At 36.6% G+C, this 17,268-nt stretch overlaps 1 protein-coding gene across 1 annotated transcript; it reads left to right on the top strand.

The window, feature by feature from the left end:
* The first annotated feature begins 958 nt into the window (after window positions 1-958).
* On the top strand, window positions 959-14,548 carry LOC140139624 (asparagine synthetase [glutamine-hydrolyzing]-like). Its single transcript, XM_072161328.1, has 9 exons — window positions 959-1,048; window positions 1,746-1,836; window positions 2,984-3,169; window positions 6,948-7,040; window positions 7,620-7,747; window positions 8,114-8,240; window positions 11,122-11,329; window positions 11,972-12,209; window positions 14,114-14,548. Exons 1-9 carry the CDS (start codon window positions 959-961, stop codon window positions 14,273-14,275), a joined length of 1,323 nt encoding a protein of 440 aa, XP_072017429.1. The 3' UTR covers window positions 14,276-14,548.
* The last annotated feature ends 2,720 nt before the right edge of the window (window positions 14,549-17,268 follow it).

Here is a 17,268-nt window from a genome sequence, read left to right as displayed (position 1 = left end):
ACATCAGATACCTGTGTCGGTTTTTTAAGTTTTAAAAACTTTTTGGCTCTAAGATCATGAAGATAACATAATTATTCAAATCAATATTAATTGTGATATTTTTGCCTAATTATTTTGTTTAGCAAGATACGGTTTCGAAAGGAGTGGATACATGCAATTGGCCTATACCCTTGAGTGTGTGCATGTGATTATTACGTAGTCAATTCACCACACACGGGTAAATGGGATAACGTCCTCTAACTTTTCTAATATAAAACTGTCATGAATTATGTTTTGTATCCGCAGGTGCAGGAGGAATACGGTTTTGAGTATCAAACAGAAAGTGACGGAGAAGCCATCATTCATCTGTATAACAAATTTGGAATGGCCCATGCTGCGGCCATGTTGGACGGTGTCTTCGCGTGCTGCCTTCTTGACCTCAAAGCGGGAAAGGTAAAGAGCGAGTAAAGAACAATTCTCATAATGTAATAAAGCCCCGGTCCTTGCTTGACATAAAGAAAGGAAAAAAATAAAGAACATACATGTATATAGTAAAGCACAGGGTGGGTGGTGTAAAAAAAAGAAAAAAAAAAGCGCAGTGATTTATAGTGCGCTACGCACAGGCACAACGCCTATACGTTGATCCACAAGCCTCAGCACACTTTAAAGGTTGTCGCTGACCACTACGGCCCCACATCATTCCATAAACCATTAAACAACAAATCAGGGACTTTGCTGCCTGAAAGCAGAATTTATACTACATCGCCGAGCAATAAGTCTCGGTCCCAGCCGATTTGTGCTCCTCCGTCACTAAAAACCGTCTTGCGACAACCTCATAGTACGTCTTTCCTGATTGGCTGAATTGACTCGGTAAAATATTGGGTTGCCAAATAAGGCAAGTGGATGGATAGCCATGCGGTGATATAAATCCCCGTAAACTCAACACAGTGTATGTGAGTACGCGCTGCGAGTCGCTGACATGAAAGGCGATATCAGACGATTGGTGCTTAAGTGGCTGCAAGCTAGCGTACATTTCGCGTTTGCGGTATCTACACCGGGTATCTACCAAGTACGATGTTTGTGTCACTTACACAAGGCACGCCCTAATTCATCAGCCATATGGATTCCATAGCCAATTGAAAACTTTTTTTATTTGGAAATTCATTAACCAATCAGCGATCGTCATTTTGGGGTTGTCGCCAGACGGTTTGTTTAGTGACGGAGGAACACAAACCGGCTGGGACCGAGACAAATAAAGCATTCTCTACAACCATCACGTGATGACATGCAGCCACAGCCGCTGTTACCAGGCGGTACAGGACACGCGTCACGTGACGTACGAAACTGACGAAATTACTAGGCAGAAAGCCCGTTCAAAATAGACGGTTATCAATTACATTGATGCTAAAGATGAGACGCAGAACTGTTTTCGTTCGTCTCCGCGCACCGTCGACAAGGACCCGAATATCCACAATTTTCTCCCCATAGTTGATGGCGCGATTGTGAAGCGCGCAGTATCAAAAACCGAATAATATTCGCCAATAAACCGACAATAAAACTTAAGCCTTCTGGAACGACTGACATTGTAATATATTTGTTTACGTCAGCTTTTTTGCAGCTACCTATATCAGCTTATCATTGCCGGCACCACCATTAATCTAAGCAATAAAAGTAACCAACATTTTTTCACAGTATTTCAATTTTATTTAAAGCGCAAGATATCATAGCGTTTTCTGTCAATGACCATCTCGTTTATTTTTTCTCAGGTTTTCATTTCTAGGGATACATATGGCGTTAAACCCGTGTTTCGTTTACTCAAGAAAGATGGCTTCTTGGCCGTTTGCTCCGAAGGAAAGGGTATGTCTTATTATCACTTTAAATCCGATAAAAAGAATAAGGTAAGGTAAATGAAACGATCCTGTATAAACAGTGATCGGAGTGCCCATCTCTCTTTCATTGGCGATTGGGCCAGACTTCACCACAGCGAGTCTGTTACCTTCCCAGCATTTAAGAATGCCAGGACCCATTCATACACCTGGGTGGAGAGGAGTAATCGAGATAAAGTGCCGTACTCAAGGGCACAACACGATGGCGTCGCCGGGGCTCGAACACGCAACCTTCCGATTGTGAGTCGGAGCCCGTTCCGCTCAGCCACCGTGCTCTCAAAAAGAATAAATGAAAAGCTTAATTATCAATTTTAGCGCCTGAAACATATTTTGATATTTAGGTGTAACATTTTGGAATCTGGTTATTTTGAGAACCTTAGCAGCGTCATAGGGGTACGAAGGGGGAGCATGTGCCGCCCCCAGCGATTGCAAAATTTAGAAAATCCCATAGGAAAATTGCCAAAAATGGCTTGTGCCTTCAATCAGGGGGGGCACATGCCGTTTGGTTACGGTCTTTGACCCATTGCCAAAGGCAAAGACCGTGACCCAATGGTTCCGGTATTTGCCTTTGGTGCGAGATCATGTTCCCGGGTTCAATTCCCCGCAGGCCCCAAAAATTAAATTCTAATCTAATTCCGCTTTCCCCGTGGCTCATCAGGCATAGATGATAAAAGATCTCGTTACAGTCGGTTCCGATCAGGATAATAAGCCCGATTGTTGACTACACTTGTCTCCTCTAAAAATGCTCTGATCAGTTATTTATGGCGACCCCCTTCACCAGGTCACTTGTGCATTATCTCCTAGATTTCAGCTGCTTAAATATGCTTGACATAGAGAAAGGAAAAAATAAGAACATACATACAGAATAAAGCACATGGTGGGTGGTGTACCTATACCTGAATTTATACTACATCGCCGAGCAATAGCGATTTGTTTTTATACAAAAATCGCTCGTCACTCAGCAATAAATTCAGCTTGTGTGGCGTAGTCAGATGTAAGTATGGTAGCCCAGTCAAATTAAGAATTCGCCCATGCAACAGAACCCATTTTACATGCGTCCACCTTCTACCATGTACCGTATTATATAACAGCTTTGAATAATATTGTTTCCAACATAGGCTTGGTGGGATTGCTTCAAAACAACGGTTCTATTGAACATGTTGAACCATGTCTCCCTGGATATTACGAGGAATATGATATAGCCAAGACTGGAAAGGTTACACAGGTTTTACATCGCCAGTTTCACTCTCTCGAAAATTTACCCATGTGGCGGAACATTGTCCAGAACTGCCACCCTAACAAAGGTATGATTAACGTGTAGATGACTGTGAAGCATATCAACCGTTACATCTTATATACTGCGCCAATGAAGTATCCTTACACTTGGAAAAATAATCACAATTTTAAAACTGAACAATATTGGGGTAAATTTGTTTTTTTTTAATAGATGCTCTATCTAATCCTGCACATTATGACACCACATTGAATCCAATGTGACATCAAGAAGTAAAGTTACAAGCAATTGAATAGACGAAGGTCCAGTTTTAAAACTGAAAAGATTCCAACAAGCGCAATAAAGACACAACAGTTTCTTCAATGAAGCGTTATTTAAAGCAGTTTTTATTTCAGTTTTTACTTCTCTGTACTTTTCATAACTTCATTTTATTTGTCAGTTCTTTTGTCTCAGTTTTCTTTTGTTCATTTTGTTTTAAATTAAAGCCAAACGCTTAAATTAGCCATTCACCACTCTCGAACCAGATTGGTGGTCTGTGGAGTTTTGAATAGGCCAGTTTGTCACTTTTGAAATTGGACCTTCGTCTAATCAAATACTTGTAACTTTACTTCTTGAAGTCACATTGGATTCAATGTGGTGTCATAATGTGCAGGATTAGATAGTGCATCTATTAAAAAAACAAATTTACTCCAACATTGTTCAGTTTTGTGTAAGGATACATGTACTTTATTGGCGCAGTATAGTTTGATCAGCTCGTAACTTCGGCGGGAATTGTTAGGCTTTTACATTTTATTGCAAATCATTAAAATTGATATTTTGATATTTAACAGTACTCGAAGTAAACTTTACAAATCTGATGATTTATACTTAAAGTGTATGTAGGTGGGATGAAAAGCCGACGATCAATTGAACATTTTGACCTTTCGTATTGGAGATATGGATTTTTTTTTTCAAAACACCAAAAAAAATTAGGTCTTTTGGGGAAAAAATCCATATCATCAATATGAAAGGTCACAATTTTCAATTGACCGTCGGCTTTTCCTCCCTGCTACATACACTTTAAGAATATATCATTAGATTAATATAATTTACTTCTAGGACTGTTATATATCAAAAATGAAAAATATCAAATTTTTATAATTTGTCATACAATTTGTATTATATTGTGATTGTCAAAAAATGAAAATTATTTGATATCAGAGAGACATGCTTCGTATTCAGAATGCAATTCGATAGGTCTGAGGTGCTCTCATGTCCCACAAAAAATACTGTCGAAACGCAATAAACGCTCATTCTAGATCCCTTAAGACTCTTCAATTTGAATGATAAAAGTTTTTTTTTTTTCATTTCAAAACGAGCGCCGTTACAAATCCTTTTGAATATATTTTGTTATCCCACTAAGTACATTAGATACTATGCAATATATCGCTCATTCTACAAAATCCGGTGCCAATCCACTGTAAAAATTGAAAAAAATAAAGTTGTTCAAAAAGACCTGATTTTTGTGTTTTTTAAGAGCAAATGTATCACTACTTTCAGATGTAAAAGATTGTCAACACCACTTGTATATTTTTCTTTCAGGAAGTCATGATGTTTTTTAACACTAAAACTCAATGTAATGTGAGCTACGTTACCGGCTACAAAATGGGCTGGTTTTACTTAATTCAAGGTCATAAAAAGCAAACGAAAGATCACTTGAGTGAAATGTAACACCTATTTCACCATTTCATAGAAGTTTTGAAGATGCATAAATGAGTGCGTAACGTAGCTCACAGTAACGTAGTTCACGGGGTTTTAATGTTTTTGATGTGATTTGCGAACGTTAGAATGTTATGTCGGTTAATTTTAATATAAATGGGGTTCGATCACTGGTACCTATCACATATTATTAGGAAGTACTTGTTATACAAGTGCATACTATGGAATTCTGGTAACGTAGCTCACCAATCTTAACATGGTCGGTCGAAATTTCAATGTTTACAACATTTCTATGCCAAAATGCTACAGCATCACGATTTTTACTGTTATTTTTAAAACCTATGAGTGTTTCCTTTCAAAACCGTAAACTACGTTGATACCTCTGTTTTACGTCTTTCCAATAACGTGTGTTAAAAAGTGGTAACGTAGCTCACAGCGTTTTGGTGGAAAGTGCAATTTATTTTAGAATTACACAAAGACGTTTTAATCACTAAAAATAATGTTGATATGCAATATGATGGTGCCTTATCTAATTAAAAACAACAAATATGTAAAGATATCGCATTTATTCAAAGAAAATATTAAGGATCAGATTTGACACTTGAGCAGTGGAAACGCAATTTTAGCGATTTTCGAGCCTTTGCAAGGGTTAATCAGGCTGAAGAAAGCATTTAAAGTATGGACAACTATATATGTCCGTGTAGATCTCGTTTAGTTCTACCAGAAAAACAACATATTTGATGCCCTAAATGCTCGACAAAGTATTTGTGGACCAAAGAATGGAAAAAGGGCTATTGGCACCGGATTTTGTAGAATGAGCGATATACCAACCGCAACATATAACAATTAAAATGGCAGTCATGCTGGAGGAGATGCCTTTTCAATGGGAAATGAACTTTGCTGCTTGGATGATGTCACGATGAGGTTTGCATTTATTCCGTATTGAAAAGCGTGTTCCGACGGATCTGCACTCGACCAGCCTCTGAAGGATAACGGAATTTCAGGTGTGGGTCACTAGATCGATTCCACAACCAACTGTTATTGTTTGTTTTTATTTTTGTTTTTTGTATTTGTATTATGTTGTATTCCCTCTGGAGCCCCCAGTATATAAGATAGAATATAAGTTAAAAGTATATATTTTTTGGAGCGCCCATATTGAGATGAACAATTTGATGTATCTAAATCGGATGTTGCTAAAAATTTAACCTCGTTTGACCTTTGGTTGACCTTGACCTTGACCTTATAACTGAACTAAATGTTGTAATCATTTTTGTAATCTTTGTATCCCAACGTGCAATTTGACACCAATTCAGACCAACTTAAAATTTGACCCTTCACGTGACCACTATTTTGTACGGGGTAAAACCATTGAGGAAAAAATGCTCAACCTCAAAGACTTCAAAACAGTCAATAACTCATTTTTGCTAAAATAGCACTTGTAAATATTATCCACTGCGGTCTTCAATTGGGCATCTATAAATAAATATTGTATTCATTACATGTTCCCATAAGTCTCGATGTGACATTTGCATAGTGACGAATGACTATTCGTCTCTTTGTTAACATTTAATTAGAGAACAAGATTCGGTACCCAGCAAACACAAAACGCTTTACAGCAAACATTTTATTGTCCGGTTATATAAAGGGTATAAAACGTTTTAATAACGTTCTAAAAACGCTTTTGAAAACTAGATGCAAACATTTTTAACATAGTGTTATTAAAGAATTGACACAATATTTTGCAAAAAAATGTTTTACAATAAAATTTTGACTACATTATTAAAGTTTTGCTGTCGTGGTTTTTCATGTAAAACGTTTTAAAAAACGTTTTCATGACCTTTATATAACCCGACATTTAATATCATAATTTTTTTTTAATAAAACCAAAACCGGTATATAACACGTTTATAACGTTTTAAAAACTGTATGTTACATTCTTTTTAATTATGCTGCCCTCTGGCTGACAATTGAATAATATTCTTATCTTATTCGGCATTATGACAAAAACCACAACGAATACATCGTCATTGGCCCCTAAACACGCTTAAAGCAAAACCTCATATGTAACCACATTTTGTGTTTAAACATGTTCAAGGGCCACAAGTACAGGTTTTTCCTGCTGTTATTGAATCTCTCTTCATTTTCCTCAGATGATGAAGTGTATTCAAATATTCGGCTCCTGTTTACTGAAGCAGTAAGAAAGAGATTGTTGGCTAACCGTCGAATGGGTTGCTTACTTTCAGGTAGGTTTTAAAAAATACATGCGTTCATATCGAGCTTTTATCAATTGGGCTATTCCATTTAAAATCCACATTACCCCTGTTGAAGATTTAGCTGAAGTCTTCCACAGAGGGAGTATGATTTTTGATTAGAATAGATAAATTAGGTATCTTCCTTTTGAAATACTCACTCCAGTTGTGGAAGATAAAGGTAAAGTCATAATACAGAGGGTGTATGGGTTTCAAAATGATTAACCCTGACCAATTATATTTGAAAAATTTGCTCCCCCTGTGGAAGGCATTTCCAAAATCTTCCACAGGGGTAGTGTGGATTTCAACTGTAAAAGCCCATTGTCTAACGCATTTTGTGTTCATTTTGTATACATTAATGTTCGTCATTTTTCAAGCCCTATCATCTTCAAGAGGAAATAACCTTGTTTGCAAAAGTAACATCAAAGCTTTTTAAATTATAGTTTTTAACCAAACAGTGTTAATGTAAATAAAGATAATATATTCCGTTTTTGTTTCAACTGCTTTATAGTACAAATACCACAGGTGGTCTTGATTCCAGTCTTTTTTCTTACATACAACTGCTTATTACAGGTGGTCTTGATTCCAGTCTTACAGCAGCACTTGTTGTAAGTTTGGCTCGTGAAACAGGGATAAAATATCCAATCCAGACATTCACAATAGGCATGGAAGACAGTCCAGATGCTATGGCTGCGAAAAAGGTACGTCTATGCTGTGTTTTCGAATCATCATAATCAGGCCCGTAGCCAGTGGGGAATCGACCCCAACACCTCCCATTAATAAAATTAACAAAAGGACCAGTTGTTGTTGTTTCCAAAACAAGAGGAAACAAAAGGAAATACTTCCTTTGTTTGTGTATTATCTCAAAATCAATATTTTCGAGTTCCGACTGATTTTGCTTGATCGCATCACATATGAGATAATAGATGCATGACAATAAAAATTACCTTCATTCTATAATATAATATAATATAATATAATATAATATAATATAATATAATATAATATAATATAATATAATATAATATAATAGTCGTATGATATAAATAATCTGTAAACATCAACAGGTTGCAGAACATCTCGGAACCGAACACCACGAGGTCCTCTTCTCTCCTGAAGAAGGTCTTGCGGTCTTGGACGATGTCATCAAATGTTTGGAAACATATGATACTGCCACCATACATGGATCAGTGGGTAAGTGTCAATACCAATTAATTCGCTTCCATCCATCCGACAAGAGCTGACAAGAGAGTCTCGTCACTACGTCAATGTATCAATATTCTCTGCTGTTATTGTTTACATACTAATACAAATTGACAATTTGTCAATTTTGCAGATTTTTTCATTACGTTATGTTCCAGTTTAGGCTCGTTTTATTTTAATATTGTCTACGAATTTTAGGTCATGAAGATAACACATTCTGTTCACATATTGCATACTTTGAGATATTGATTGAGAGCACTGAAGTACATGGCGCTATGGGTTTGGGATTTTCTTTTGCTACATTTAGTGGAAACCAAAGAGCTTTTAAATAGAAATAGAGTCGCAATAGATTATATAATCTTTTGTTCGTTTGATGCCGATTAGAAGTTGCGACAGGCTATTCATAAAAGTGGTACCATTGTTTCGAATAAAGGGGTTCCGCCATTAAATTGGTCACTGATCCGGCATCATATTAACGCTCTACACAACAGGCGAGTATCAATAAGTGACCACACTACAGTCATGTGTAAGGGCAGTCATGTGTAAAGTGGTACCATTGTATTCACGTATCCCAAATGTGTGCTTGTGTGGGTCTGAAATCTATAAGGAGGCTTTAGCTGTCGATTCAATCATCTTTACCACCCACCTGACGTTAGGCGTTTCATTTAAATAAATTGAATGCTTTTGCTGATCGATTACACATTAAAATGTATGAAAGCTGCCATGTCCAGTCCATATATCTACATTACATGTACACTATAATGGTAATCGCAATACGTATACATGTAAGTATAAGTATAAGTATATGCCTATAAAGGTTGTGTTTAAGAAATGTCCATTTAATTTTATTTTAAGAAGGAGATTGGTATGGAAATAGTGGCGTACCCAAAGAGGGGAGGCCTGAGGGTGTTGGGGAGAGGCAGATTCACATCTGTGAGAAGTCTTGAGAGGGGAGGAGGGAGGAAGAGGGGAGGAGGGGATATGAAGAATGAGAGAGGGCTGGAGGAAGGGAGAAATAAAAAGATATAATAAAAACAAGTAGATAAATAGAAATATAAGGAAAATGATGGAAATGAGAGAGGGGACAATGAGAGCGAGGGAGTGATAAAGTGTAGGCCTAGGAAAGAATAAGTACAGAGAAGGGAATAGAAAGGAATGATGAATACATTTAATAATAATTATTAGGCCTATATAATAACTAAACACATAACAGCACTGGGCAGCCATTTGATGATGTCAATGCCTTTATTCGTTACGTAATTAAAACGCCCAGTCAGATGTATTTCACACCTACCAAACACAACTCACCCAATTTCGCAAACTGGACTTTGAATGTACACTCTCATGAATATTGATTGGCAACATTTTCCAATATGTCAGCGCTCTAATCGGAAACAATAGAACAATAGACCCTGCAGAGCGTTGGTGGAAACAATGAAATTTCCTGAAAGGATAATAAAAATTGATTGGTTCTATTTTTTCTTTGCCCCCTGTGGTTCCCACGAGGGGTCGAAGGTCACAATGGGGCCAAAACTTAAAGATAGTCCAATCATGTGGTAATGTATCTCAAATTGTTCCTCTTATCACAGGGTATAAAACTTTAGATATCTAGATGGTTAGTTCAGGAGTCAAATGTCAAAACTTCCATACACAGAGATCAAACTTTAAGAATAGTCCGATTTCCTCGAAACTAGTGTCAGATTACTTCCCTTAACATAAGAAATATCAAACATTATGTACTTTTAAGATTATGAATTATGATTCATATTTTTGGCGCAATTTATATTGTCATGCCCCCTTCAGAGTTAACGCAGCCACACTGCAAAAACAAGTGTTTATATTTAAACACCATATTGTGTTTAACAGAGCAACACTTAATAAACACACAATTCATGTTAATGGTCTAACACTAATGTTAATAGTTCTAACACTAATGTTCATAAATTAACACTTGGTGTTATATTACAAACATTAGTGTTTGTAATATAACACCAAGTGTTAATTTATGAACATTAGTGTTAGACATTAACATGAATTATGTGTTTATTAAGTGTTGCTCTGATAAACACAATATGGTGTTTAAATATAAACACTTGTTTTTGCAGTGACAAAGTCCAATATAATTATGCACATGTATAACCTTTGACCCATGATTCCGATGTTATACATTTCTAAAAACAAATTGTTTTCCTATTTCGTTTGTCGAGAGGAGTCATTTGATTGATTAAATAGGTGCATTTTGAAATATTGGCCTCTGCATGAGATATTTGACATTTGGCGGCTTGTGGCAAGAATCGTACCACGTATACGTCGAAGTTAATTTTTGAAAGGGTGAACCGTTGTTACGAAAACAAACCGACTGTTGAAAAAGTCTTCTAAATGACCTCAAAAGGTCGAGTCGTCTGTGAAAATTAAAATGGCGAAATTACGTCAAGAACTGTCACCCTTGCGAGTAAAAAATGTTTTTTCACAATATAACAATAATGATTTTGACAAAAAATGACGCCACGAACATAAACCTAATTTACATATCGCCGTCATTCCTCCAGCTAGGTCATCTACGTGGTTGGTCCTTTGGCGATCTAGGTATTATTGATGTCTATGGTGCATTATGCTTATAGTACTGGGCAATACATGCAAAAATAGTGTAAACTCAGTAAAACTACATCACTACTTCTAAGGCGAATTGGCTTCAGATTGTCAGATCATGAAATTCACATGATCTTTCTGTTATAGTAGCACAAAATAACATTATTGTTAGCGGTTTTATATTTTTAACTTTTTGTTGCTAAAAATGTCACAGATCCCTGTTCTATTTTTGATACATAGACATTATTTACATGCATAATTCCAACTTTTTTTGTCTTACTAGCTTTGTATCTGTTATCCCGATACATTAAGGAGAGAACAGACACTGTCGTATTATTCGCTGGGGAAGGTAGCGATGAGTTGGCTCAAGGCTACAGCTACTTTCACAAAGCACCTAGCCCTCAAGAAGGAGACGCAGATTCCCGAAGACTGTTGAAAAGTATATCATTCTTTGATGTCGTGAGAGCCGATAGATCAACATCGGCACATGGGTAAGGGGAAATTGGGCTATTGTTAATGAAATCCACACATCCCCTCCAGTGGCGTAGCCAGCACTTGTTTAGAGGGGGAGGCAAAGGAGGGGGGGGCAAGACAAATTTTAAGGGGGCACCTTTTGGCGACAAAATCAGTTTGTTACAAATGCGCGAAAAATGTTGCCATATTGAAGCTAAACTGGTGAAATATGATACAGAAAGTAAATAACAAAAATTGGCACTTTTTAGGTTAAAATGGCAAAATATAATGTAAATTTGGTCAGAAACACAAAAAGATTCATAATAATAATATGTGATTTGCATAAAGAATAGATTTATATTTAAATGTTTGGTTTTGACTGATCACATTGTCGACGCATTCAATGCAAAGTGGATTGAATGATAACACGTTTACCAAATGTGTTCGCCATCACTAGATAGGTGAACTCGGAATAAAACCGGAGATCTCCGGATTTAATAAAAAAAAATTACTCAAAGCACTTCAGGCTTAATCTTTCACGTAAAATTTTATACACCATTGGGCATTACAATCATGCAAAAAGTAGAAATTCGAGAAAAATTGAGGGCGTCGCTGTGGAGCAATCACTTATGACTTTAATGCAAGCATTCACTGATTTGCATTCACATTTTTTACCATAGATTGGAATTACGTATGCCGTTCCTGGACCACTATTTTACCTCATACTATTTGTCGCTACCAGCTGAACTAAGAGCGCCACAGAATGGAATTGAGAAGTACCTCATTCGCAAGTCATTTGATGAGAAGAATTTGATTCCTGATGAGGTTCTTTGGAGGCCGAAAGAGATTTTCAGTGATGGTATAGCTTCAGCAAAGACATCATGGTATGATGTACTTAAGGAATCCATTGAATTAAAGGTATGTTATAGACAAGACATGCTAGACAAAATTTCAATAATTCAACTTTCGTAAGGCACTTTTTGTTAGTAAAAGTTGATAACCTAGGTATCTTAATTTGGACCTGCTGCATCCAAAAAGGCAGTGAGCAAGCGTTATTTTGAGTCTCTCAAAATGACCCCATTATTAGCATAGCAAATTATCCGCCTGGTCGTTAGAATTACAAATATATAAATTTTGGTTGCGGAGTTATGTGCCAAAAAGGGTCGAAGGTCAATTTTCAAGATGTACAGGGGTCAAAAAGTAATTTAAAAGTTGCTCCGATTTTCATGAAACTTGTACCAACTTGTCTGTTTAGCTTCAGGCTGTTAGAAAAGATATTTTAATATCTTAAAAGTGGCAAAAAGTTCTAGCTCTATAGGTTCTAATGGCAATTGTCCTGTAAAATCAGTTTATCATTTTCTACCCAAGTAACTATATACATCACAGATAATGAAAACCTATCTTTTTCTAGACAAACAATTTGACCCCTGAAAATTTTTGCCCCCCCCCAAGAAATCTGGCTACGCCCCTCGTTGATATGTGTCCACATCGGTAGAAAATACCATTAATAATCAGTCTTTACGCTGGAAGTAATTCATTGGTAGAGCAGTCAGCTTTGGAGCCTTGTTTCACCCTTATACAGATATGAGCACCCCCCCTCCCCCATTATGATGCCTCTTTGAAGGCTAGGAATCGATGCATGGTCACGTTCCATACGCACTCTTCAATTCAATTATATACATACTTTAATTCACGTTTGCTTTTACACCAAAATGAAACCATGCAAATTAAGCTCTCCAAATAATTCTTCGTGCATGCCTGATACAAACTTTCTTGATCCTAATAAATGAAGACCTGAGCGCAAGAAGACCGCAAGTCCACTTGGCCCCTCAACATGTATACATTAAAGTTACGTATAGTTTCTTAGGGTTTAGTAATGTTTAATACATGTTCCAGGGTGAAAACATCGTGAAAGATTAATTTTGGCCCCTGAAAATGTATAAAACATTACCAAACTCTACGAAACTCTACGCAACTTTAGTTTATACATGTTGAGGGGCCAAGTGGACTTACGGTCTTCTTGCGCTCAGGTCTTCAAATGAAGAGCTGAGATGCAAAAGGGCTTACGTCCACCCCTGGTCGAAATTTAGTTATTGGAATAACATGATAGTCTGGGTAAAAGTACACATTTTGGTGGTGGTTTGACCTTCGTACCACCTTCCCTTCCGGAGATATGGTATATTTTCCCTTCGGGAAATCTTCGGGAATTTCCGGAAATTTGAACTTAAAATGAATATAACATTTTAGGAAAATAGTTTTAATTTAATTTTTTGATGTTATATAGTAGCCTTGAATGTTCTTTAACTTTTAAAACCAAAATGAACTGTTTTTGGGTCACTTGAAAAAATTAATTTTAATTAACAAAAAGTGTATCTTCGGAAATACTAAAAAAATGGCCGAAAATGGCATTTTGCCGAATTTAATTAAAAATTCATAATTAAAAAAGTAAATGAGATATTTAATTTTTTCTTTTTGATTTTAAAAGCAAGTAGTCAAGTTGCATAACATAGATTGCAAAGGCGAATTCTAGAAACAGCTACATTAATTGTGCTGCAAAAGGGCTTGCATCCACAATAGGCGTGATATAAAATAAATAATAAAATATACAGATAGAAAGGCTTGAAAATTGTACTGAACCTATTCTTTTAGTTTCTATATCCATCAACACTTTATCCAAACCAATATGAATCAAATCGAACAAGTAATAATTGCACAATTAAAAAAACCTGTTTTTCTCAAAAAAGTGGAGGTAAGCTCTTTTGCAACTCAGCTCTTCAAATGTAGATCAACAGCTTTTTTTTTCGTTTTTCGTCGAAATTCAGGTAACAGAGAATATGATGCAAGAAGCTCCATATCGTTTTCCATTTAACACGCCCACAACAAAGGAAGGCTACTATTATCGCCAGATCTTCGAAACATATTACCCGGGGCAGTCTAGGTGGATCCCACACTTCTGGATGTCAAAATGGAATAACGACCAATGATCCTTATTTTTACTGAAATAGAAGAGCAGCGGAGACACCACCTGCACATGCTTCTGTAATATTCTTCAGCTGGTTCCCTGCCGAGGTATAGACTCTAACTGACTCCTATGTTGGTTTCATACTTTCTGCCGCTTGCCGCTGAACGGCGTGCCGAACACCGTCATCATCCCTATATCTCCGTGTCAAAAATTGCCGTGATAGTACGGCGAATCCTCTCGTTTTTCAATAGCTACGCATGGCGATTTTGTTCGAGATAGACCGAGCGACTCAGGCTAAGCATAGTACGACTATCATATGAGATACCATCAAGTTCTATTCTACACATTATTACAATTTGCGCATGCTCTAGTATTCCATATGGTGTTGCTATTACAAGGAAATTCGATTTGTTTTGAGGTAAAACCAAGGTTTTGTTTTAAATACACTAACTTGAAATTAAATACACTAATTAGCGGCCATCACTGTTTGCTCTGGATACATTTTTACCGCATTTTTGGCGTAACGATTTTTAAATCGAAAGTTAAAATTGTGATATATTTAATTTGGGAATTACAATTATATAAAGGAACACATTTATGATCCAGGTTAGAACTGCCTCAGTTCCTCGGACTACGAGGCCGCGAAGCGGCCGAGCCACTTCAGAGGACTAGTTCCAGCGGGTACTGGTCACGGCACTGGGTCCAGGGCTAGATCCAGGTGCGTGTATAATATATAGAAAATTCGATCACACGTGTATATCACAATGTATATGTAAACTTTCTATATCTGTGTCAACAATAGAATATTGATCACCAACGGAGTATGAAGCTTTATGAAAAAAAAAATATTTATAATATAGCGTGTTGACACTGTGTGCCGCTTCATCATGCCGCTTGCACTTGTCTGCAAGTGGAGCGGCACAACGCCGAGCGGCAGCGGCATGACTCTGAAAGCCACTCTTGCCGCTCAGCATCGCTCCAAACTCCATTTTGTTCTCATACGTCAGAGCGGCACCGCTCCGAGTTGATTTGAATTCAACTCCCAGCGGTGCTGCCGCCGCGGCAAAGCGGTGCAGTGATCGATATATCGGCTTACCCCTGGTCACCTCTAGCGTTTCTGGTGCGACTGCGCAGTGAAGTAAAATCATCTTCAGAGCGGCAGGAAAGTATCAAACCAGCATTAGAAAGCCTGTTTATTTATTTATGTATTTAATTTAATTTAAGTCATTTATAAATGACCCAGCAAACACAAAACGTTTTCGACATCATACGCAAAAGGTTAGAAAAGGTTTTCCAGAAAACGTTTAAATGTCGGGTTATATAAAGGACATAAGGGTATAAAACAAACATTTTCATAACATTCAAAAACATTTGTTGATAAACTACTGCAACTATTTTAGCATAATGTTATTTAAGTGTTGAAAAAAATATTTGGCAAAAATGTTTGCAAAAAATATTTTACAATAACATTTTGAAAACATTTTTAAAATATTGTTGTAGTGTCGGGTTATATAAAGGGTATAAAACGTTTTCGTAACATTCAAAAACATTTGTTGATAACCTACTGCAAATATTTTAGCATAATGTTATTCAAGTGCTGACAAAATAAATTTGGCAAAAAATGTTTGCAAACTATATTTTGCAATACCATTTTGAAAACATTTTAAAAATATTGTTGTAGTGTGTTTTCACACAAAACGTTTTAAAACATTTCCATGACCTTTATATAACCCGACATTTAATTTTATTAAAACGTTTTTATCTAAAACAAAACCCAAAATATAATATGTTTAAAACGTTTGAAAAACATTTTTGTGTTTGCTGGGGAATGCATGAATGAATGGATGAGAATGGTCAGGGTTTGGTTTGGCAGATCAATTCATCAAGTGCAATTCTCTCTCCTGTTATTAAAATATAATGTTACTGTACCGTATGCTGTTATTCCGATGTTTTTAGGGCCCGGCTGTCATTTGCTTCTGAATAGGAGGTCAAGAGTATATGGGGGAGGGTCATGCACATACTGGTGGTCATGCCAAAACTATAGGAGTCATATTTTCTTACATAAAAAATAGGGGGGTATAAAATTTGAACCCTAGAATTATGGAAACTTTCGGGCCTCATAACTGTTAAATTGTTGGTCTAAAGTATATAAAAGTATACATATTTAGAATGGCAAAGACTTGATACGTTCTTTTGTGAGGTCAAATTTGGGCCAAGTGAGCACTTTGGCCCAAAGTTCAAAGTCCCAAAAAACGGTTTTTTGGCCCACTTTTTTTGTGCAACCTAGGCAAACTATTGTCTGTCCAATTAACTTAGACACCCAATTTTTGTTACTTATTTGAAAAAATATACACTTTCAAAGAAAGTCATGAAAGAAAAGTGTTAACATTCGCTGAGACCTAACGGGATGTTTGTGTTTCCAAAGCATTGAGTGAGGGTTTACCAGAAATTCTATTGAAATTGGAAGGTTTTTCTCAACACTTTAAAAATAATCCGGTAGAAGTTGGGTACCATTATTTTGGAAGGTCTCATTATACAGATTTGTAGGTATGGTGATTTTGGATAGTGAATGGATGAATAGTAAATTAATTATACTCCTCACCAAAAATAGTTTATAAAAATGAAAAATATAATTCAGGTCATAAAATGCAGACAGTGTTTCTAATTGGCATATATTTATTCTTAGTGTATTAACTCAGTAATCCCAGCTGTCCCTCAACCAATTACAACAATTCGGCGCGGTATTTGAATTTTCTTCTGTGCATGCTTTTGGCTTGGCACACAGTGTCATCGACCCTATATCTTCATGGCAGGAATCGCCATGGTAGGTTGAATCCACAGCCACGATTAGCCATTTGGTTCAAACCTTTAAAGCTCTTTAAAACCAATAATTAGTCGAGGGACATAACTAAGGCTATACACAATAGCCGTGTAATTGATCTTGGTTGTGCGTGAATAAGCTCGTATACCCCATTGAGGTCAATGGTCATCGACTTTTATACTGCCTACAGTGAG

Source organism: Amphiura filiformis, chromosome 18 (genome assembly GCF_039555335.1).
Source record: "Amphiura filiformis chromosome 18, Afil_fr2py, whole genome shotgun sequence".
NCBI lineage: Eukaryota > Metazoa > Echinodermata > Ophiuroidea > Amphilepidida > Amphiuridae > Amphiura > Amphiura filiformis.
The sequence above is the reverse complement of the archived record's forward strand: the minus strand, read 5'-3'. Positions and strand labels throughout refer to the sequence as shown.